General features: G+C 34.9%; 4 protein-coding genes and 1 long non-coding RNA gene across 10 annotated transcripts in view; all 5 read right to left on the reverse strand.

Annotated features, from left to right (window-relative positions):
- The window catches only part of trpm6 (transient receptor potential cation channel, subfamily M, member 6), a 39,480-nt gene extending 33,334 nt beyond the window's left edge, over positions 1–6,146 (reverse strand). For 2 of the 5 annotated variants that reach the window (XM_058774509.1, XM_058774510.1), the window contains exons 1-4: positions 5,792–6,144; positions 5,251–5,319; positions 691–770; positions 510–548 (exon numbers count right to left, since the gene is read on the reverse strand). In XM_058774509.1, coding sequence (XP_058630492.1) covers positions 510–548; positions 691–770; positions 5,251–5,253 — 122 coding nt within the window. In that variant the 5' untranslated portion in view covers positions 5,254–5,319; positions 5,792–6,144. Of the gene's footprint in view, positions 1–509; positions 549–690; positions 771–5,250; positions 5,320–5,537; positions 5,594–5,791 lie in introns of those variants that run through there. The other 3 variants (XM_058774507.1, XM_058774508.1, XM_058774512.1) reach the window with 3 other exon arrangements.
- Positions 6,147–6,822: 676 nt separating this feature from the next.
- wu:fa19b12 (uncharacterized protein LOC560551 homolog) lies at positions 6,823–9,119 on the reverse strand. The gene is made up of 2 exons (XM_058774532.1): positions 8,739–9,119; positions 6,823–8,232 (listed from the first exon to the last, which is right to left on the reverse strand). Exons 1-2 carry the CDS (start codon positions 9,117–9,119, stop codon positions 8,077–8,079), a joined length of 537 nt encoding a protein of 178 aa, XP_058630515.1. The 3' UTR covers positions 6,823–8,076.
- Positions 9,120–9,884: 765 nt separating this feature from the next.
- LOC131540079 (carnosine N-methyltransferase-like) lies at positions 9,885–13,138 on the reverse strand. Of its 2 annotated transcripts, XM_058774527.1 has the most exons (9): positions 13,111–13,138; positions 12,629–12,786; positions 12,164–12,359; positions 11,833–11,999; positions 10,866–11,006; positions 10,553–10,731; positions 10,348–10,461; positions 10,154–10,257; positions 9,885–10,061 (listed from the first exon to the last, which is right to left on the reverse strand). In XM_058774527.1, exons 2-9 carry the CDS (start codon positions 12,775–12,777, stop codon positions 9,885–9,887), a joined length of 1,227 nt encoding a protein of 408 aa, XP_058630510.1. In that variant the 5' UTR covers positions 12,778–12,786; positions 13,111–13,138. The 2 variants fall into 2 exon arrangements, with proteins under 2 accessions (XP_058630510.1, XP_058630509.1); XM_058774526.1 differs by lacking the exon at positions 13,111–13,138 and having other exon boundaries at positions 12,629–12,956.
- A 3,466-nt stretch (positions 13,139–16,604) lies between these two features.
- On the reverse strand, positions 16,605–17,798 carry LOC131540087 (uncharacterized). Its single transcript, XR_009271171.1, has 3 exons — positions 17,637–17,798; positions 17,479–17,547; positions 16,605–16,690 (listed from the first exon to the last, which is right to left on the reverse strand). It is a non-coding gene; the product is annotated as an uncharacterized LOC131540087 (long non-coding RNA).
- A 3,019-nt stretch (positions 17,799–20,817) lies between these two features.
- Positions 20,818–22,966, reverse strand: LOC131540080 (fucosyltransferase 7). Its single transcript, XM_058774528.1, has one exon. It carries the CDS (start codon positions 22,075–22,077, stop codon positions 20,896–20,898), a length of 1,182 nt encoding a protein of 393 aa, XP_058630511.1. The 5' UTR covers positions 22,078–22,966; the 3' UTR covers positions 20,818–20,895.
- Between the last annotated feature and the right edge of the window lie 384 nt (positions 22,967–23,350).

A 23,350-nucleotide genomic window follows, 5' to 3' on the forward strand; every position in this document is an offset into this window, starting at 1 on the left:
GACTTTTTATGGATTCTCACAATTCTGAGAAAGAAGTCAGAATGGCACAAATCTTGCAATTCACCATGGTTAAAAAAGGAAAAAAGTTAACTGCAACTTTTTTATCTCACAAGTCTGATTTCTTTATTTCAGAATTGCAAGAAAAAGGTCAGAATTATGAGATATAAACTCTTATTTTACCTCATCTTTAAACCTCATGTTTTTTTCCAGTCACGATTACTCGATATGGAGTTAAAAATAATTTTATAGAGATCACACTCACAAAGAGCAACATCTATACAATGAAATATTTTTATGGCTGAGTATGACTAGAAAACATTTAACTATTTAACTGACAATCAAATGCCCTGATTTTACCAAGAATTCCCATGACTTTTACAGACTTGAATACCACAGTTTAAATAGGTCCATGACTGTGAGCTTTATGCACAAAAAAATGATTAAAATGAGAAAACATTTTCATGGTAATAAATAGAGGATGAATGCACTGATGATCAAAAAAATTATACCTTACTAAGCTTTGGCACACTTGACACACTGGATAACACCTGCAAATAAGCAAAATAATAAGCTGCAATTCTTATGGGTCCTTTAAGACAAAATGAATAACCTCAAAAGCACCTCATAAACTCACATTATCATTGCTAAAAGATTATATGCAGATATGATGACCAATATTATTAAACACACCTGTGATGATCACGTGAAGCTGGCAGAAATTTCACACATTCTCTCTTGGAAAAAGTGACCTGGATCCAACTGCGTCTAGACTGAAGGGAAAACAGCTGTATAAGGCTGTATAAGGTTTGTTATACTATAGGCCTACTTTATGAGCCGAGATAACCACCATATCAGAAGCATTGCTGTTATTGTTACTTAAAACTAAAAGTATTTTTGTAAATTGATATAAATCTAAACACACATATATGTATGTGTGTTTATATATATATATATATATATATATATATACAGTATATACACACACACACATATATACACGTATATGTATATGTGTATATATATATATATACACACACACACGTATATATATATATATATATATATATATATACACACACACACACACATATATATATATATATATATATACATATACACACACACACATATATATATATATATATACATATACACACACACACATATATATATATATATATATATATATACACACATATATACATATTCACACATATATATATATATATATATATATATACACACACATATACAGTCATGGCCAAAAATATCGGCACCCTTGGTAAATATGAACAAAGAAGGCTGTGAAAATGTATCTGCTTTGTTAATCCTTTTGATCTTTTATTTAAACAATTCACAAAAATCTAACCTTTCACTGGATAATAAGAATTTAAAATGGGGGAAATATCATTATGAAATAAATGTTTTTTTCTCAAATACACGCTGGACACAATTATTGGCACCTCCAGAAATTCTTATGAGTAAAATATCTCTGAAGTATATTCCCATTCATATTCACAATTTTGAGCACTCCAGGGTGATTATGAACATGAAATTATCCAGCCATGACTCCCTGTTTCACAGAAATATAAATAGGAGGGAAAACAAAGGCCAAATTCCAAATTAATCACCCATCACAATGAGAAAAACCAAAGAATATATTTCTGATGTGCAGCAAAAGATAATTGAGCTTCACAAATTAGTGAAGTGGCTTTAAGAAAAGAGCTAGAGCAGTGAAAATTCCTATTTCCACCATCAGGGCAATAATTAAGAATTTCCAATCAACATAAAATGTTACGAAACTGCCTGGAAGAGAACGTGTGTCTATATCGTCCTAATGCACAGTGAGGAGAGTTTGAGTGGCTAAAGACTCTCCAAGGACCACAGCTGGAGAATTGCAGAAAATTTGTTGAGTCTTGGGGTCAGAAAACCTTAAAAAGAATGTGTCAAACAGCACCTACATCACCACATGTTGTTTGGGAGGGTTTCAAGAAAAATTCTCCTAGCTCATCCAAAAACAAACTCCAGCATATTCAGTTATCAGACACGACTGGAACTTCAAATGGGACTGGCTTCTATGGTCAAATGAAACTAAAAAAAAACTTTTTAGAAATTTTTTTTTTTTTTTTTTTTAAATCTTTTTAGCAGCAAACACTCAAGATGTGTTGGGTGCACACAGGGATAAAAAGTACCCCATGTGTACAATGAAATATACTGCTGTATTTTTGATGTTGTGGGCCTATATTTCTGCTGGAGGTCCTGGACATCTTGTTTAGACACATGGCATCATGCTTTCTATTAAATACAAAAACAACACAAAAATGCGTCACTGAGCACAAAACCAAGCTTCTGCTGGCCATTCCAGTCCTCTGACCTGAACCCAATAGAAAATGAGTGGGGAGAACTGAAGAGAAGAAGCACCAACATGGAGCTGGGAATCTAAAGGGTCTGGAGTGATTCTGGATGAAGGAATGGTCTCTAACCTCATCAGGCATTATAGGAGAAAATTTAGAGCTGTTAAACTGGCAAATGGAGATTTCAAAAAGTATTGAATAAAACGGTGCCATTAATTGTGGCCAATGTGAATTAGAGAAAAACATTTATTTTATAACGATATTTCCCCCCATTTTAAATTCTTATTATCCAATGAAAGGTTAGATTTTTGTGAATTTTTTTAATAAAAGATCAAAAGGATTAACAGTGCAGATTAATTTTCACAGCCTTCTTTGTTCATATTTACCAAGGGTGCCGATATTTTTGGCCATGACTATATATAGGTAACACTTTATTTTAGGGTCTCTCAAACTAGTTGCTAATTAGCATGCATATTAATAGAATATTAGCCATTTATTAGTAGTAATTAAGCACATATTAATGCCTTATTCTACATGACCTTATTCTACATCCCTAATCCTACCCAATACCTAAACTTAACAACTACCTTACTAACTATTAATAAGCAGCAAATTAGGAATTTATTGAGGGAATAGTTAATAAGTGTTCCCTATTCTAAAGTGTTACCTCTATATATGTATAAATATATACACACACATATATATATATATATATATATATGTATATACATATATGTATATAGAGCTGGGTAGATTACTTACAAATTGTAATCCGTTACTGATTCCAGATTACATGACAAAAATTGTAGTCAGTAACGTAATCCGTTACATTACACATTTTAGGTAATATAATCAGATAACTTTTGACAACTCGTTTATCAAATTGATTTAAATGGGATTATCTTGTACCATAATGATGTAAAAAATGCAAAGAGTAAGAAAATGTGTTCCATTCATTGTAATTTACAACATGAAGTGTATTAAACATTACTACATCAAGGTTTCCCAAACTAGGGTTCGTAAAGGAACTGCAGGGGGTTTATGAGTTCAATGAAAAACTAACAATTAATTAAATCTTAAAAAAATTTAAATTAAATCATTTTAAAACAAAGTCTCTTTCAAGGAAAGTCTCTTCACTCGGCGGCCATATTTGCAATGCCTCCAGGCAGCTCATACAAGACGAATCTTGAAATCTCAAAAACTGCTCGCTGAACTTGCAATTAAATTACACGTCAAATCAGCAACAAAAATCTGAAATTAATTGACCCATGAATGTTGTTTCTTATGTTCAAATAACATTTAAAAAGCTTATTTTTCAGGCTTGACCAGCCAATGCACATGCACAGAGTCATAACGTGCTTATAACTGTGCATGCGCATTGGCTGGTCTAGCCTCAGATTTCTGTGGGAACCGGAGCTTCTAACGGCCGCTGCAGTGAATGCCTGCATTACATATATAATAAAAAATAATGTGAATATATGCATTTTAATGAGTTTGAAAGACAAAAGCCTTCCAAAGGCATAATAATACATGGTTAAAAAAAACCTGAAGAGTGATAATTCAAATAAAAATAAATGTGTTCATCAGCAGTTGATGCAATGTTGAAACCCTTCTTAAACCTGAAATGATTTTTGTAAATCCAGTGGTCAAATGCTGTATCGCCACCTGACTAATGACTAGTCTATGTGTGAATGTCCACAAAACTGGACTTTCTGAATGTATATAAACGGTAGGCTATTTTAGAAAGAAACATTTAAAAGATGAAAAAGAGAAATTAGGGAGAATCTGAATAATTTATTGCTATTGTGTGAATAATATGTAATCATGTAATCCATAAAAAAGTAACTGTAGTCTGATTACGAGTAGTTTAAAATGTAACTTACTCTAATTACAAGTACTTAATTTTTGGAATCTGATTACGTATTCCAGATTACATGTAATCAGTTACTACCCAGCTCTGTGTATATATATATATATATATATATACACACACACACACACACACACATATATATATATATATATATATATATATATACATACACGTGACCCTGGACCACAAAACCAGTCTTAAGTCGCTGGGGTATATATGTAATTAAAATGACCAGAAAATAACAAAATTACTAAAACTAAAATGAAAACTGAAATTAATTAAATTAAATCATAATTCTAATAAATACAATATTAGTATATAAACAATGCTAAAATAACCCAGATGTGGTCATAAAAAATTACAGATACACATGAACTTTCTTAGGGCATCTTTACATATCTGAGTTAAGGCTGCTCTGAATGTGTGCATCTGTGCCTGCTCAAAATATGTAAAGAGGTAATGCCATTAAAGCCAGATTAAATTATGACCCACTTTAGCTTATAGTATCAACGTATACATTATAACTGCTGTGTAAATGCATTTATGACACATCTAAGGAACATTAAACAGTCTATGTAAAGACATCTAAATAGATGCCACTTCAGAAGCGCCTCTATGTCACCTTTTTACAGATAAATCCTACATACAGTACACTCTTTTATTGCGTGTGTGTGTGTGTGTGTGTGTGTGTGTGTGTGAACTGGTATATATGGTTTATGAGGACACAAATCTGTATAATAACATGGGTACTACAACGTGAAGGTGGTTTATGAGGACACTGCCTATGTCCCCGTAAACCAAAAGGCTTAAAAAACATACTAAATGGTGTTTTTTTGAAAATCTAAAAATACAGACAGTCTCCTGTAAGGGGTAGGTTTAGGTGTAGGGTTGGTGTAGGGCAATAGCACATACAGTTTGTACAGTATAAAAACCATTACGCCTATGGAGAGTCCCCGTAAACCAATGCCAGACTGTGTGTGTGTGTGTGTGTGTGTGTGTGTGCGTGTGTGTAATGCAACATACCATTTCTCCTCAAATCTCCTTCACAGCTGAGTGAGTCAGTCATGAATACTTTTATACAGCCTTTTCAGCCTTGCAGATTTTGCCAGATAAAAAACAATGCATTAGTGTGAGGTGGAAATTTACGTCTATACATCCTTTTCCGGGAATTATTAGGTGAAAATACAAGACACAGATGAGAAACAATATTCCTAACTTAAAATAACGCCATCTAGCCGACAAAACAGATAAAAGGGTGGAGGGCGTCCTCACTCAAAACAGAGACTGAAACATACAGTACTTTGACTTACTGTAGGCTACTACAACCTGAAGAGCCACATCTGTTCAGAAGATAAGTGCATTTGAACGAAAAGAGGTCGCAAACTGCTGTGATTACGCATGCAAAACAACAATGCTGTGTGGAATGGGGAATGAGATAACTTAAACACAAGTTTTAACATGTCTTGGAATAAAGCCCTGTAGGATACAACTTTTCGTTTCATACAAAAAGGCAGCTACTAAGTTAAATACCATACGCTCACGCGCTGCATAGCTGTTTAATTACCTGTGTAATAGCGTTGTTTTCCCATGTTTTCCATAAATTCAGCGGATTCATTAAACACGCATAATAGTAGAGATGTGATGAGCTAGGAAGTGGGTGGTCGCTTCCAAGGTCTGTAAAGTGTCGAGTGTGGACACGCAACTGGAACTTTAATGCGAACTTGTGTTTCGTTCTGGGAAGCTCGTGCTTATTCAAGAGAGACCAATAGTAGTTGCATAACAAATGTAACTTCATTCTTCACATTTTTCCTGTGTTCATTTCGAAATGTTTCTCAGATGCTATGAGATTTAAAGTTTTTTTTTGTTTGTTTGTTTGTTTTTCGCTTAAAGTGTTATATCACTTTGCATTGGTTTCAAAAGCAGCGAAGCGAAAGGGGAAATAATGTTGGCAAATGACTAACTAAATAAGTGCACGCGGTTAGTTAGTTAGTTAAGGAGGAGCGCAAATAATGAAAAAAACGACGTTCAGCCAGACCCCAATCACGGGATCCTATCTTTACAAACAAACAATGTTTAGTTATGACAATGTTAATTGCTGCATAATAATCAGAAAACATAGCTGCAAATAGCAGTTAATGGGGTCATTTGCACATAAGCTCACGATTACTCGATACTGATTAAAATGATACTGTAAACTAGTAGTAATATAATTTGTTAACACCAGATGCATTGGTTGTATGTACGGTCAATTGTTTCCTTTCCCACTGTTACAGCGCCGCCTTCTGCCAAAAACCGAATGCAACATTTTGTACTTCCGACAGGCCCACCGAATTTACTGACAATTTGACGTTCTTAATCTTACCCGATATATCTTGTGAAATCAAATTAGCTGATGGCTGCCATTATTTTTAAATATCTAGTTGTTCTCATATATCAGTTTATATTTAAAAAAAATAATAATAATAATATATATATATATATATATATATATATACATAAATATATAGGCTATATATTATGTCGACAATGAGCAGTTGCCAACATACATTTTTATTTACTTATTGTATTCAGGAATTATAGCAAAAACAGTTTGCTATAACTCAAATTTATTTTCACTCAAAAGTAATGCATTAAAAAAATGATCAGTTTTTCCACTTTACATAGCAGTAACATTCTTTACCGGCATATATACAAATATATTAAAATTAAATATGTAATAATTACAAAAAAAATTCTAACCTGTCATCAGAGACGTGGAGCTTGATTCTCACATGGTTCCATTTCTGATTTTATTTCTACTGTATAGGTCAACCAAAAAATAAATAAATTTTTTCACGTCTTCATTGTTCTTGAGGTTAAAGCATGTCTCTGAATTACTGAGTTACATTTGATTAAGTTCTAACAAAACTGTACATTATTTTAATTTTTCATGTACATCCCATTTCAACATAGTCCCAGAGGAGCACCCAAATAGGACAAAGTATCAAAACTTGGCTTACCAATGCAGCATTTTACTTGCATGCTTATTTTAGCTTAGCAGATGAGTAGGACTATCTCTACATGCTGATCACTGGGCGATGTAATCTCCTGATAAAGTTGGCATGTAATCAGCCCTTATTCCCTCCTAGACCAAAGGTCACGAGCACCTGACACAACAGCGTGGAGGTAGGTATGTTTCACAAATCACACACTGTATTTCACAGTTCTTCACCTCTTAAAAGGAATTATGAAACCAGACAGTTCACCAAGGATATTGCAAGCCAATATCAGTATTTAAAAATACATTTTATTGCTATTGAGCAATTTCAAAAACACTGCAACTATGCCACTGGAACATTCAAAGCACTTGCTGTATGTACTAAGATCGGAAGTACCACATACTGTTGTCAAAATAATAATGCTGTTGAGAGAAAAAGAACAAGGACCTAAAGTTTACAAAAACGAAACACCTAAAGAATAAAAGTGGCTAATACCCTCTGAACACCATAAACATAAAAAAAAAATCAGGCTCAGTTCAAGCAAAAGAACATACACTTGCTTTCACAGCTATACTGAAATTAAAAAAAAAAAAAAAAAAAACCCAACACACAATTAGTCCAATATGCTTACACACTTCTGAACACTTGACCTCTGTAAAACAGGAATATGAGGTCATGTGACCATCATGTGTTTCTACCAGAATGGAAGCTTCTGCCGGAGGCCTTCACACTGTTCACAGCACAAGGCTTTGTTTATATGTTCATCATCTAGTGCAGACTAGGGGGAATCATCTCGTCACATCCAGTCAGGTAATTTGGCAACACCTAGACAACATCTTAACAAGAATGTCACTGTGTATTGGGGATCTCCTCATGTTTCCATCGCCTCCAAGTCTTTGGTGGAAGAGGCTATGTGGGACCCAGCTGAGGGTTCAGTCTCCAGGAGAGAGAGATCCAACTCAGGCAGTGGAACCCGCCAGAACTGGAAGGAATTGAACGGAGAGAGGTCCTCATCGGTGTGCATCACCTAGTGGGATACAAGCAGAGCTGCGTTTACTACAGCAACAACCTGCACCTGACGGGAGATGTTTAATAGTAAATGCATAAACCTGAAGTAGGCTACCTTAAAGTTTAATAGACTTTACAAAATAGTAGTGTTTAAAAGAGAAAAAAAAATTAGTCGGGCCAGACAGAACGACAGATAAAAGAGATAGAATGATAAAACGATAGATAAATTGACAGGCAGACAGATAACGAAACATTAAGAAACACATAACCCATATGAACATACATATACATGTATAAGATATAGTACATATAAACATATATAAACCTGCACATAGCTAACAGTCTGACTACACAGATAAAGATAGATAGATATGTCTATTGAAATATGTGTAGACGGATAACATATTGGTCATGTACTACCACCTAATGTTCATGTACAAGCATTGCACATTATTCTACCTGACACCACACAGTAACACGAGAGTTTGCGCTCAGGTGCTTGTACTTGTTTGTGTAAAACTTTACCTTGTCTCCTGCAGTAATGTTATTTTCTTCGTCTGTCTGTTTATTTGATTGCGTCTGAAGCGCGCGAGATGACCGTCGCGTCACAGGTCTACCAGCACCATCCTCGAATGTTCTAGACTTGCACGTGTTCCTGTCTGCCAGCACTGAATTAACCCTGTTTGCAGCCACCTTTCTCGGTAGGTTATCTGTATCCGGTGAATCTTCGAGATAGCTCGGTCTTTTCCTGCAGTGTTGTCCAGCCAGCGTTAATAACGAGGATGGAATTGCGTTTTGGATCACGTTCACGCCTCCGACCGGTTTTTCGTTGTCGGAGAGAGAACGAAAACATCTTTTATGAGGGATTTCGGGAGGCAAAATGTTCTCTGCTCTCCGTTTGGTCATGTGTGCGACCAAAACTCAGCTTCTGTAAAAGAGCAGCAAGACTTTTTTTTTAGTACGCAGAGGTTCAATTTCTCAGCTTGTTTACGACAGTTGTGTTATATCTGAAGTGTTTGAATATAGCGCCCTCTGTGGCCAGAGAGGTCAAACAACAACAACGTTTGTTACGATAAGTGTCATTTTATTCACACTACCTTCCAAACAATTGTGGATTTTGTGGATCTCAAATGCTTATAATAAACATTCATGTATATGAAACAATATTCCAAATTTCTGTCATTGATTGTTAAAAAAAAAAAAATATTACAGTATATGTACAAGATCATGAAAAATCTGTTAAGTTTAAAACAACTTTATTTTTATGCTGCCAACTAGTACAATTGTGATGGTCAACATATTTCCTAGGAGACACTGGAGTACTTGTGCAAGATCCAGAAGAGATTCATATTCAGACTGGAATATGATTTTGATCATAGAAACTCTGAAGATGTAAACAATTGCAAGAAAACACTGAAATGTACGTGTAGAGTGACAATTAGTAAGTTGTGAAGCAGCACCCAAAACCTGAGGAATATGAATGCAAAGCGAAGCACCAAAACATAACATATATTTTTGGTAAATATCCGAGACAATTCAGCACATAATAAAGCTCCAGTCTTGTTGTATTACCAGGAATATGCTATAATGCTGGCATTCATGATTAAAAACATCAATTTATTACTGGGCCATTTGTCTGTGAATTCGTCCAGAGCTTCACCTTTCTAAACGTCATGTTGACTTTTTTGTCTGTAAAGAATCTTCAATCTGGCCATCTTTAGGTGTCTGACCTCCGTTGATCAACTGTTCTGTGGGTTTCCGTACGATAAAAAAGACACAGTCATAAAGGTACTTGAGCATGGAGCGATCATTCTCTGTGTACATGCTGGAAACAGACTCTCTCTCCAACTGTGGAAAAAAATACAGTAATACAATTTATAATAATTTATTCTGATAAATACAAAATTGATTGGAGGAGGAAAAACAGTTTAACTATTTACCTCCAGGACAAATCCATATTTTAAAATGACAGCCTTTATTTCCTCATAGCTCAGCTCTATGGACAATTCATTGGCCATATTCTCATAGTGGTAAAGAAGTGGACCTTTGAGAACAAATACAAAAAGCATTCAACCACATGTGTGTTTTCAGATAACATTTGACTGAAAATGATTATGCAGAATCTGTGACTTACCCAAATTTATCCAGACACCACCAGGTTTTAAAATATTCCAGATGGTTTCAATGTAATCAAGAACATTGTGGGCAGTGTCAATGAAGAAACAAGTAGCAACACAATCCCACATTTCTGTATGGAAGATAAAACTTTAAATGTTAATGCTATGTGCAAGTGCAAATTATAATTATGTTCATGTTTATTAAAATAAACAAAAACTCACCAGGTTCACTATATACTTCCTGGAAGTCTCCAGCGACCATAGAGAAGTCTGAGTCTGCTGGGAGACTCTGTGGATTGACATCAGGAAAGGACACAGGCCTTGTCTGATCTGAGGACATTTTGTTATTACTGAACTGGTGAATCCAGGGATACAGTGTCAGTGCATTTTCCTTATCACACCTGAGAGACAAAATATTAGTTAGTGTCCTCATAAATACAAATGTCATAAATATTCCGACTTCATAATTCAAATTTGCTGTCAGTATCACGTGCACTATCCTAGATAGATACTTCTATCCTAGAATGTGGTTTACCTGTTCAGAACAAAATTAGAGGAGAAGAGCATGAAGAAACTCCACTCGTTGCCTTGGCACGAATAGCCCAGATGAGCGATTTCCCATGCAAGCCGACCCAGACCTGCCCCCGGCACTAACACTTTGACCTGAGACACGTCACTGAAGAGAGAAATATGACAAGAATTACAAATTCAGCAATTTATTTATAATATAAACATTTATTTGAAATAGAAATCTTTTGTAAATTTTGTAACATTATAAATATATTTACTGTCCCCTTTGATCAATTTAATGTGTCCTTGCTGAATATTTAAGAAAAGAAAACACACTTTTGAATGGCTGTGTATCCACTGATCTATAATAGAGAAATGAATTGCTCATGAAATCATAAAAAGTGAAGCTACTGCACCATCATATTGCTATTCACTTAGTATTCCCATACATTCTATAAAATTAATAGGAAATTGCACAATTTTAATGAGAAAACACTACCTAACGAGTCACTGTATTTATATCTGAAGTTTCCCTGCACATTCTTACAAGTCAAACGTCCTAAGCATGTAAATGGCAATTTGTTTAGTCATTTCTATTTATATAGTGAGTGTATCACAGTTTCCGCAAAAACTGTGTTCAACACTGATAATAAGAAATGTTTCTTGGGCACCAAATCAACAAATTACAATGATTTATGAAAGATTGCGTGACAATAAAGACTGGGGTAAAGTTTGCTGAAAATTAATCTTTGCCATCATGTGTATAAACCACATGTTTAAATACATTTAAATAGAAAACGGTTATTTTACATTGGAATATTATTTAATAATATAACAATTTTACTGTATTTTTAATCACATAAGGAGCCTTGGGGAACAAAAGAGACATTAAAAAACAACAACCTTCCAACCCCAACAGTTCATTACCAGTGAAGTTAAAGCCATGTACCAATGAGAAGAATTTCACAGAATTACATGTTTATTATATTTACCACTGGTCAGGAGGAAATAGTCTCTGGATCTCCTCTACAATAGGTTTATAGCAGCTGTCCCTTTCCGCTTTTCCTGCTTCACTCCAGTCACGGACAAACTGCTTTAAGGTTGACTTCAGCTTGTCCATGTCAAAAGTCGAGGAAGGCCGTACTTTCCTTGGGTCACCCTTTGAAATGCAAGGAAAACATCATAGAATCGTGGACTGACTACAACTAACTAAAGAAAAAAAAAAAGTCACATTTCTGTCATCACAATAACCAAATGGAAAAAATAAAATAAAAAATACGACATTATTAATTGTAAGACCTACAGCCACTGATTGCCACCTACATCCTGTCCATATTCCATGTTCTCAAACATATGGAGGCAGTTGTGCACTATGGCCTGCAGCACCTCTTGGTTTCGGTCGATGCAGTAGCGAATCTTGTTCAGATTGGGAATGAAGTTGGTCAGAAGTTGCTGGTGGTGATCTGGAAGAAATCGGAACTGCCGCTCGGCTCGATTCACTCGTTCATGAACGTGAGTTCTGAACACATGGAAGACAAAGCAATATTGAGGACAGAGGAAAAAGTAAATTAAAAGAAAGGAAGAAAGAAAGGATATGGACTTAAGTTTAATGGACCAGTGCATTATTTTAAAATTCAAATCAAAATTTATAAGCAGTGGGGTCGATAAACAGAATTCCACAAGGGTATTTTTAATTTTAAATATTAAAGCTCAAATGAAGAACAGTTGCTCAGCTTGTGCTGGTGTGGAGGAGATGGATCTTTGATGCTCCAGCAATCAAGTGTTTACCTGTAGTATTTAAACGCGTTGATAACATTCCAGAAATGTTGTCTCTCTAATCGCGCATCTTCCTCGGGGGAACATTTATTCCTCTCCCGATAGTTGTAAAATATCTCTGGTTTGGACGCTGCTACTGTTTCATCCGTGCTGTCAGCCATTGCTGTATACTGCAGGCGTAAGTAATCGACAATCGACAACATAACTGAATACAGGGAGGATAATGGAACCCGCACAGTCGATTCGTGGGTTCATTGCTCAGAGTTTACCGAGTAGTGTCAAATAATACAGACAGTGAAAAGATATTTATTTATAAAGTATCCGTTTTTAAATGAAGGGAGACTCAACAAAAACAGCACTAAGGATGCCCTACAACTCCAAGTAGTACAAGTAGCCTATGCTTTGTATCTTTTAATAAAATTTTATTGAGTGATAACCATTCTCTCAGACAAATATGTTTCTAGGCTATCAGGCATGTAAATAAATAGGCCTACCTCCGTGATTTCTGTCTTCAGTAAACCTCGCCATTTTGGCCACGAACACACAAAAAATCCGTGTTTATTTATTTTAAAAAAATTGTTTTTTTTTTTTTTTGTCTATAGCCTACCAGTGTGTGTTGCATATCAATACCAAAATTGTTGCTCTTTCATTTAGACACTTAAAATGTTCCCTCTGGTGCAGCTTTCCTTGCAATGCCCTCTTTTTATGCAATTTCTTTGTGCATGGTCAGTGATGGATCATTTTTTTGAAGAGAGTTTGAAGTTCAAGCATTTTAAGTTCTCTGCTTCTCCCAGCTACTATTGAATTTTGAAATAAATATTCCTATTTGTTGTTCTATCCTTTTGTTATCTGTTTAACAAACGTTAAATGCTCATATTAGGCCTCCCTTCCTTGAGAGAACCACAACAGATAACAGGCTTGTTTGAGATGCGCCTCGCCTCGCCTGAAATGAAGGCAAGAGTAGGCGGCTGCAGTGAGGGGAGGAGTGAAATAAGGGCAGTCAAGAAGTGAACAGATACCTACGAGATCAAAGGCGGATATCACTTTATTCTCACTCGTGCTGTGCTGCTGATAAACATGATATCATTTCAGTTCTGTTGCTTTAATATGAATATAAATATGATGAACAAGACACTCAAAGCGCTTGCTATTTAATTCCATACAAAAGGCGTATTTATCATCCATTTTTATTTTAATTCAAAGATGTATTTTAGATTTTTATAGAAAATATGACAACAATCACATATCTCACACAGAGATCGCACTGTCCTAGTGTTTGGGAATATTCATGCACAATTTAAATACATAATAGCATGAAATCAGATTTTAAAAATAAAACATTTTAGAAGAGAACACAACATCATGGTTGTCTGAACCAATGAGCATTAAGCTGTGTCGTCAGTCAGTCGTTTCCCATCATGCTTTTGATCAGCGCAGTCGGTGGAGAGCAACTGCGCGCGACTGATCAATCCGACACAGCCGCCTCACCGTCGCGAGAGTTTTTTTGGCACAAGTGAGCATGACATCAGAGCAAGGCGGATGTAACTCGGACACTTTTCTAACCGGCATGCACCTCGCGGTGATCACCGGTGATCGGTTCTGCGCAGATTTTGCTCATCTCAAACAAGCCTAATGAAAGGTGCATACGCAGGGAGAATGACATGTTAGTTGTTCTGATTGAATCAAGTGGTTTTCCTGTTTTTCCTCTTCGGAGAAATAAATCTTCAGAAGAATCATATTTTGGAGCTGTTATGGACCTGTTCTTTGTCTTCTTCATCATCTTCTTCTCTGCGCATGCAGGAGAATGTTTCTTATAGAGCTTATATTAATTTAAATGCAACATTAGCCTACAGGCCTATTGTCAGCTTACCTCTGAAAACAACTTAAATGTTTCTTTTCCCTCTTTTTTTATTTATTTATTTTGGTTTATTAAAATTATAATTAATAAAATTCTAATTATGTATTTTCCTTTAAATATTGAAGAGTTATTCACTGAAAAAAAGATTAATTGAATTTACTACATTTTTAAGTGGTTGCAATCAATTTATTTTAGCTACATTTAAATAAACAAATTTTGTTGAAAGTCAACTAAATTTGTTTATTTAAATGTAGCTAACATAAATTGATTGCAACCACTTACCTTAAAAATTTTTTGTAAATTAAATGAATAATTTTCTTCAGTGTTCCATATGGGAACAAGTTTCAACAAGATTGTTATGTGAATCCTATTCAGCCCTGAATAGCTTTGAAAAGTTTTTTTTGTTTTTGTTTTTTCTCCTGAACTTCAGACAGTTCAGTTCAGACAGTTTTTTTTCTGTATAGTGTTTTACAGTCAGTTTTTTGTAAAAGCAGCAAGTTATAACTCTCTGATATGTTAGAATGAAAAAGAAACTTTGAAGAAAGCAGAAAAGAAAGAAACCATGCACACACAGCAGGGAAAGCCCATGCGCAGTATGCAAAATGTGGGCAAGAGCTCTGATACAAGTAATTAACACTAGGAGCTGAGATATAATATTTAACAATAGAATAGTTATTATTGAAGCTAGGTAATAAAAGGGCTCTTGCTGCAAAGAGAAAATGCTGTTTTTCAACATTTCTTTGATGAAAGATAGGAACTGATTGTGTTTATAGTCATTAAAAACTGCAGGAAATACAAAACTATGAGTCCACAACTTTATTACATGAAAATCTTACACTACATTTCTACATTAGAGTTTTCATTAAACATTACTACAATAACCATTTAGTACTATTGTTATTTATTTTATCGAGCAATTTGTTTTTCATGTGATCTAAATTTTTCACAATGTTTTCTCTGTTTCTTGCTCATGCACATTTTCAGACAACAACAGGAATGACACAGTTGTAACCTTAAAAAATTACAACACATGTCAGTAAAGACCTGACAGTATCGGAAAAAGATGGTATACTGGCTGATATCAAAGGCACCAAACCCAGGTCGCACCAGAGGGTTTGTCCCTGAACATTTACATTTATTCATTTAGACAGAAGCTTTTATCCAAAGTGACTTACAAATGAGAACAATTCAAGCCTTAGCGATTAACCTTATAGAAGTAGTGTTACCATACTAAATTTAAATTTCTTAATTTTAAGTTTAAGCGCAGTGTTTGAAAATAAATGAAATGTCTATATTGTCCTTGCAGCACACCTTTCAACAGTACTTTGTACTACTGAGCAGTATCTTTCTACAGAGTTTCTCCTTGTAATAATAAAAATTATTATTATTATTAAAGTACTAATTTTGTAAATGTATAAGATCAAATGTCAAATACTTTATAAGGTTATAAAGTCTTATAAAAGTATTTTTATGAAAGTCTTACATGTGTATTTCTCTTTGTTCACATCACTTTACTCTATTGAATTAAAGGCTAACTTTAAAAATTTTTTTTTACTGATGCTACAAAATAAACACATTCTACACTCTTAAGAAAAATGGTTCTAAACAGTACCAGAAAAGGGTTCTTCAGCTTGTAACAATAGCAGAACCCTTTTTGGTGCTAAATAGAACCCTTTTTATAGGGTTCCATAAAGAACCATGCTTTGAAAATGCTATATAGGACCTTAATGGTCTTTTTAATGGTAGTTTATATTCATTAATATTAGTACATTAGTATATTTATATCTTTAATAGTATTATTAATATTATTTGTATATATGATTTATTAATATAGTTTTTTACCCCTCTAGCTGCCTGGTCTTTTATTATCTTGTAGCCTCTATTAGGGTTTTTACAATTAGGTACTGTTATTTATTTATTTTTAATGACATGCGAAATTGTAACAAAAATGACAGTTCTCTAACAACAGTTACATTAGTTATATTACAGTTACAGCAGAATACATTAATAAATGACAATTGAAATTGAACATAAATAAATACTTAAAGTAAAACAAAATAGAAACAGAAAATAGTGTGATGAAGATCATGTTCCAGTGGAATACTGTATTTTCATAATCCTCTATGATGCCTGAAAGTCCATCGTTATGCATATTTTGGTGTGATTGAGTGGCAGTTTCTCTCTGCAGATGATGAGGTTGTAGGATGTGACAGCATCTGAAATGCACAAATGAGTTTACAGTTACAATGTGTCTCCTTCCATTTGTTTAAAACAATTGTTTATGAAGCTCAAAAGTAGTATGTTAAAAGGAAAAAGTGATATAAAATCATGAGATAGCCGTGACTGGGTATGTTTATGCATAAACCCAAGTAATAATAATAGTAATAATAATCATCATCTCTCATAAATTCTATCTTTGTTACTTAGTGGTGAAGAGGAGATTAGTATCTTTAACTGAACAGGGCTGGTCACACTTACATATTCTGTTAAAATAAAAAGAGACAAAAAGACATTGGTAGGAAACCAGTTACAATTTGAAAGTTAAATTATAGACATTTTAAGAAAGAAATTATTTACCTGTGTAGCTGAATGGCTGAGCTCCAGAAAAGCAGTATTAAGCCTTTTATATATACGTATATAGTAGTGTTGCCTATTAGGGTTTTACATTAAAACAACAACAAGAACAATGTTGTGTGGATTGGGTGCTTTTTATTGACATGTAATATTGTAGCAAAAATGTCAGTGCTCTTAACAACAGTTAAGACAGTGATGCATCTGAAATACACAACTGAGTTTAGAATTACAGTGTGTCCATTTTGTTTATGTACAAACAATTATGTTCACGAAGGCCAAAAGTAGCAAAACATGGACAGTATGTGAGCCCTTCACAATCGTAAAAGAAAAAAAAAGTGATATAAAGTCATGGGATAGCTTTATAAAACCAAGTAATAATTTAAAAAATTCCATCAGTATGGATTATAAATTCAATATCTCTGTTACCTACTTAGTGGAGAAGAGGAGAGAAGTATCCTCAGCTTAAAAGAGCTGCTCACTCTTACATGTGACCAAAAAACTAAAAAGAGAAAAGAACATGTTTGTTTGGAAACCAGTTAAAATTTTTAAGTTAAATTTGTATTTAAATTTAAGAATGAAATAATTTACCTGTTGAGAGTGTGTTGACGGTCTGTGTAGTTGTATCACTGAACTCCAGAAAATCAGTAATGAGGTGCTTTGACAGTTACAGATTTGAAAAACAAAAGGGCAGGAATAAAGAACCCTAAACTCTTAACCATAGACTGTAAAAAAAAAAAAAATGGACGTAGTGTCCGTGACGTCACTCATAGGTTTCTGAAGAGCATTTTTGAAGCCTAAAGTGGGCGGAGCCGACCGCCGCGCGTCACTCCCGGATAATCGAAAATGGGCAAAAAGGCGGGACGTGGGTGAAGCTGAGTTGAAACCACGCCCGTCATGCAAAGACAAAACACCATAATTTCGTTTTTGGTCGAAAATGAGTTATTGATCATTTTGGGACATTAATGACCTCCTTTATCATGTATTTAAGTATCATGCAGAAAAGCCCCGGAGAAGCCAAGGCAGAACACAGTATAACATCAGTTACAGCTCTTTGATTTTGTTTTGGAAAGCTCAATTAAGTTACGGTGCTCTGCATGTGTTTGCATTCGTTCGTCAATAATGTGTCAGCGGTATTCTGCCTTTGTTTTACTGTCCATTAAAGTCTACCGCGTTTATTGTGTACTTAGATATCTGTTGGCACTTCATTAGAGAAACAAATGAGAGAGATCGCGATCTAACAAAGTGCTCCAGAGTACAATATCAATATAGCTGTAAAAATCAAGTTTGAGATCATTTTCATTAAAACATCTAATTGCCAGATTCCCAGTGTCCTACCTATAATTGTTTTTTCTGTACAAATACAAATCTTCAAAGCCAGTTTTCTAAGTTTCGCACTAGGGAGTTTCACACTCTGGAGCAAAGCGGCAGTCCACCTGTCACTCAAGTGGCCACGCCCTTATGCAGAACTTTAAGGCTTAATATAATTTAAACGGATGAGTTATACATTTTTTTTTTTTTTTTTTTTTTACCAGGCTGTAAACATGTTTTTTCTGCTGTAAAGTTGGGCATTTTAACATGGGGAGTCTATGGGATTGACTCCCTTTTGGAGCCAGCCTCCAGCGGCCAGTCGATGAATTGCAGTTTTAGTCACTTCCGTGTTGGTTTCACGAGAGAGAGCGGGAGGTTGCCACTTGCTCTTAAGACAAAGAACCATTTCAGCATAAAAGGGTTCTTCAGAATGCTATGGTTCTAAATATATGTAAAGAACCTTTAAAGAGCCATCTTTTTTTAGAGTGTAGAAATGTAATGAAGTTGTTTTTATATAATAGGCTTGTGCTTTTGTTTTGTAAGACTAGAGTGCATTTAAGTGAATCATAAGTACCAATGATGACAATAGGTGGCGACAAGTGTCCGTCTTTTTGTGTCATTAAATTTCATGATAATTCAAAGACAATCTGTTTAATTTAGCATGTTTTATTTGCATGCAATTTAAATGCAACAAATTAAAAAAGAAGGGAAACATCAGACTATATCTATATGGTATTTTGTTCTGAGCGTATGTGATAGGAGGGAATTAATGATCAAGTTAACAGTTTACTAATTATAAAGTGATGAGAGTAACATGAGATCCTCTTCCCAGGGCTCAGGACAAAAGTTTGATGGGTTTTAAAACATGCGTTAAAATATGAATTTATCAGAAATCTGGGCCCGTATTCACAAAACATCTTAAGGCTAAAAGTAGCTCCTAACTTGCCGATTTAGGAGAAAATCTTAAAATTAGTGAGTGTGTCAGTCCTAAATTTAGGACTCCTAAATTTTTGCTCTAAGAGTATTTCACAAAGCGTTTTAGCACTAAAACTAGCTACTAAATCTGATTACGGGCCCTGATAAACAAAATCTACTCTTTTTAAATATTAGCCTACTACAAAATATCTACAAAAATTCTTACCTACCAAAAAGCTTCATTTAAAACTTTCCTTTCTTTCTACAAGGTGCATAAAAAGGAAACCACAGAAACAGCCAGTTGAAGACACCTCGCTGTTAAAGAGGATGTGAGACTTCGTCCCCTGTCAGCCTTTTCCGATCATGGGTTACAAATTGCATTTGCCACATCAATCTTTTGCTCTGTAACATCGGTTATGTCATCGGGGTTTTCAAATCATCACATTAAGAGAGGAGAAGTTGTTCAGAGCACTAACTGGTAAATACTGTCTTGATTTTGCATCAGTCCAAATTAAAACAATGTCAGTAGTTCTTAGAAAAGCACAGAAGGCTGTGAAGACAAAGAGGTAAGTTAATCACAGATCTGAGAGAGCATAAAATCAATTTAGTCTTTAGAGAAGTGACTAATACTGATCTGATGTGATGTTGTGAACATGTAGGAACACTTAATCATCACTTTGCATGGTTTCACTCAACTTTGCACAACTTTATTTTTTAAAAAGAAAGAAAAAACTAAACAGTTGGAATAACTATACAGTGTACTGCTATTTTTACCAGTCTGTCACCCTGTTTCACACAACCACCTCTGGAAAATACATAAAAACGACACTGAAATATCCAGAAGAATCTAAAATGCTAATAATTTACAGTCCTCTGAGACTGATTTGCAAAATCTGGCAATAAAGTTGCGTTTAACATAAATGCTTAACATAAACTACCATATTAAAACAGAGAGCCCAGATCCTCGAGGTCTGTGTTTAATCGAGGATGAGCAGTACTAACGTTTATAAAGAAAGAACCACAAGGCCACAAAGAAAAGCACCACAGTTTTTTTAACTGATTTTTAGCCTGGCATGCACATAAATAACACCCAGTGGTGCAAGAGTGAGCTGGCATGCTTCTCTGACTCATTTTAGCTTTCTGTGGGAAGAATTCTGGGGGTTTTGAGGTGTGGCAGTCTCAAAAAATAGTTTACCACAGAAAAGCATGTAAATGTAAAATGAAATGAAATTTTTACAAATTAGTTCATTTGATAAAAATTGGTTAAATATTTGGAAGCATGAATTGCTGGCCATAAAACTGGATTGATGAACTTTAAGAGGACTTGATGAAAACTCAGTATCATACTGTTAATATTGAATCGGAAGGGCGTTCCCACGCGCTGAGTGCACACAACAATATTCAGTAACATAATGGCATCTGATGTTGACAACAGGTTTGGAATGAGGAGCAAAATGCTGTTGTTTAAATTTTAACAAAGCAACACTGTGAAAAATCAATGTTATAATTTACTAGCACTTATTGACGTCCCTGGACAGGTTTCAGATACATTTGACCAGATAAGGTGAATTTATTATTTGAAAATCCACACTTACAAATGAAACAGCTTCCTTGAAAAAGTCAGTTACCTGTTGACCCAGCTATACAAATCATTGTACACTTTTTTATGCTTAGAGAGATGGTCATAATGTGTGCAAATATTACAGAGTCTTTCTCTCCAGTCTGTGTACATTCTAACATCATAGTAATTGTGCCATCTAAAATAAGACTCATAACGTTCTCTATTAGCAGCCACTTGACTTAAGAAATTAGCCAGCGCCTTAATGCTGCTGAAGTCATTTACATGGATGAATGACTCTGGTGGAATTGATAGTTCATAAATGTTCCTGGGTGGGCCAAGCACCACCGGCACACTCCCCGCCTGAAACGAGTTTCGCCACAGCTTCTCTGTGATATAGTCTGTGGATACTGAGTTCTCAAAGGCAAGGTAGAAATAACATCGAGATATTGTGGAAAGCAGCTCTGTGTTTGAGAGCGGCCGTTTGGACCACCGACCGTATACTTCTATTAGTTTTGATGGAATGTATTTCTTCAGCTGCTGGAAAACTAGAGAGCGACTTTGACTGGTTTTGTATTTGCTGACCACCCAGCAAACTAGGCAGTCGCTCTTCTTCGGAATAACGTATGTGGCATTAGTCCTTTTAGAAACAATCTCTCCGTATGGCATGAAGATGTCAGCGTCACGACGATAACTCATTGTCCAGTTGAACAGACTGTTGTAGCTGTTGAGATTGTGGTTGTTCATAGGAGGTTCCAGCGATAACCAAAGCCACTTTTGCATTGGTGGACGCGTAAGGTGGAGAGGCAGTTTGGAGTGGCCAGTCCAGAGCTCATAGTGATGGAAGACTACAACATCTGCCTGAGCGAAATGGGATCGGTTATCCTCTAGAAAGCATCTAGGGATTTCATATTTATCCATACAGACCCCTCTCTCCAGTCTGTAGCGAACTCCGAAAGGCCAGTGCCACAGGAGGATGGTGATATTGTCCTTTGGGCTTTTAGGTCCACTGGTCTCAATCTGACTCAAGAGCGGCATGGTTTTGCTCCAGGATATGAAAATGTAGAGCAGCACAAAGCCAAACAGACAACAGAGTGCACGATTATGTTTTTTCATTAATTGCATGGCACAAATACTGTAAAGACAAAGTGGTGAGGTGGTCACAGCAGGGTTATTATAGATCACTAAAATTAAAATCATGAAAAACATTTTTGTTACTTGAAATAAAATCAACATTAACTGAAGCATGTATACTTATTTTAGGTAGTTGACAAGTAAATGTTTTTTTGTTTCTATTCATATTTGATGAACTTAAATAAATAAAAACTATATAGACAACCCAAAAACAAAATTACTAAAACTTGAATTAAATGTGAAATATAAACAGAAAATATAAAAATAAAAACAAATATAAAAAATATGATAGTAAAATAACAGAATAAAATCAACTCTGTCTTTTCCGTTTTGACAGTAGTGACTAGAACTGAGCTTATAATACAGTACGATGGTGTGAACTTGTGGGAACTAGTTTTTGAAAACTAGCAAAGTTGTGACTAAAATGCAAAGTGAAATCATCACTTTGCATTTTAGTCACAACTTTGCTACTTTAAAAAAGTAAAAAAAACTGCATAAATACTAAAGCAAGCTGAAATCAATATACCACACACTGCCATTTCAATAGCCAAATAATATATTTATTATTCCCAGTAAAGGTCAATAATTTACATCTATCCAAATGTATATAAAAATATATTTATCTTTATTATTTTAGTAAATTGTATTTTCTAACATAGTAACAGGCACAATCAAAACATGTACTTGCCTAAAGCTGAGAGTCCAGAAACAACATGAAAATCGATGTAAGCGGTTTGTTTGTATGAAAGTCACTGTGTCAGTAAGATATAAACCAAGAGCATCACTGCTTAGTGGTTAAATGACGTATAAACCAAGAGTGTCACTGCTTAGTGGGTGAATGACACATAAACCAGTGTGTATCCGGTTTTGCCCCACCTGTTGGCAGATAACTTTGCAATGCAGAAATTTGGACACATGAAATCAACTGTTGTGCAAAGATTCACCATGCACGTTTAGAGCACAGAGCAAGCAAGATTGCCTCATAATATTACACAAAACTACGCACTGATAGTCCATGTGGTTCAGATAATATTTTACAGATAATGCACGGAGGATTTTAATTTTTAAGGCCTAATCCAACGTTTATATTATGCTATATTATATAGACTGTATAGATTCCGTTTGCATTTAAAAACATTCAACAAAAATCACTGAACGTTTGTGGTTCACTAAGTTATTCAAATAATTTGAGCCTTCGTTGTCGTATAGTGAAATATCTTGGTGGGGGGAAGAAAATATTTTGAAATGGCACCATTTTCTTTTTCCTTTTCCTGTTGTGGACTGGAGTTGGAGAGTGCAAAAACCACAATCTGCTCTCCAGTCAGCACTTGACTTTTAAAATGCTGTGTGCATACTTATACTGATCATTTGTCATGATGAGGAATAT

This window comes from Onychostoma macrolepis, chromosome 05 (genome assembly GCF_012432095.1).
Source record: "Onychostoma macrolepis isolate SWU-2019 chromosome 05, ASM1243209v1, whole genome shotgun sequence".
NCBI lineage: Eukaryota > Metazoa > Chordata > Actinopteri > Cypriniformes > Cyprinidae > Onychostoma > Onychostoma macrolepis.

Bases quoted from the DNA above. Each gene is read 5' to 3' on its own strand.
- wu:fa19b12 (XM_058774532.1), bottom strand. From the start codon at position 9,119: ATGACCAAACGGAGAGCAGAGAACATTTTGCCTCCCGAAATCCCTCAT. The intron at 8,233-8,738 runs GTAAAGTTTTAC...GTATCCCACTAG, and splicing joins ACATTACTGCAGGAGACAAG to GTGATGCACACCGATGAGGA.
- LOC131540079 (XM_058774526.1), bottom strand. From the start codon at position 12,819: ATGTTGTCGATTGTCGATTACTTACGCCTGCAGTATACAGCAATGGCT. The intron at 10,732-10,865 runs GTAAACCACATT...TTTGTCTCTCAG, and splicing joins TCTAATTTTGTTCTGAACAG to GTGTGATAAGGAAAATGCAC. The intron at 10,062-10,153 runs GTAAATAGTTAA...TTTTTTCCACAG, and splicing joins AATATGGATTTGTCCTGGAG to TTGGAGAGAGAGTCTGTTTC.
- LOC131540080 (XM_058774528.1), bottom strand. From the start codon at position 22,077: ATGCTTCAGTTAATGTTGATTTTATTTCAAGTAACAAAAATGTTTTTC.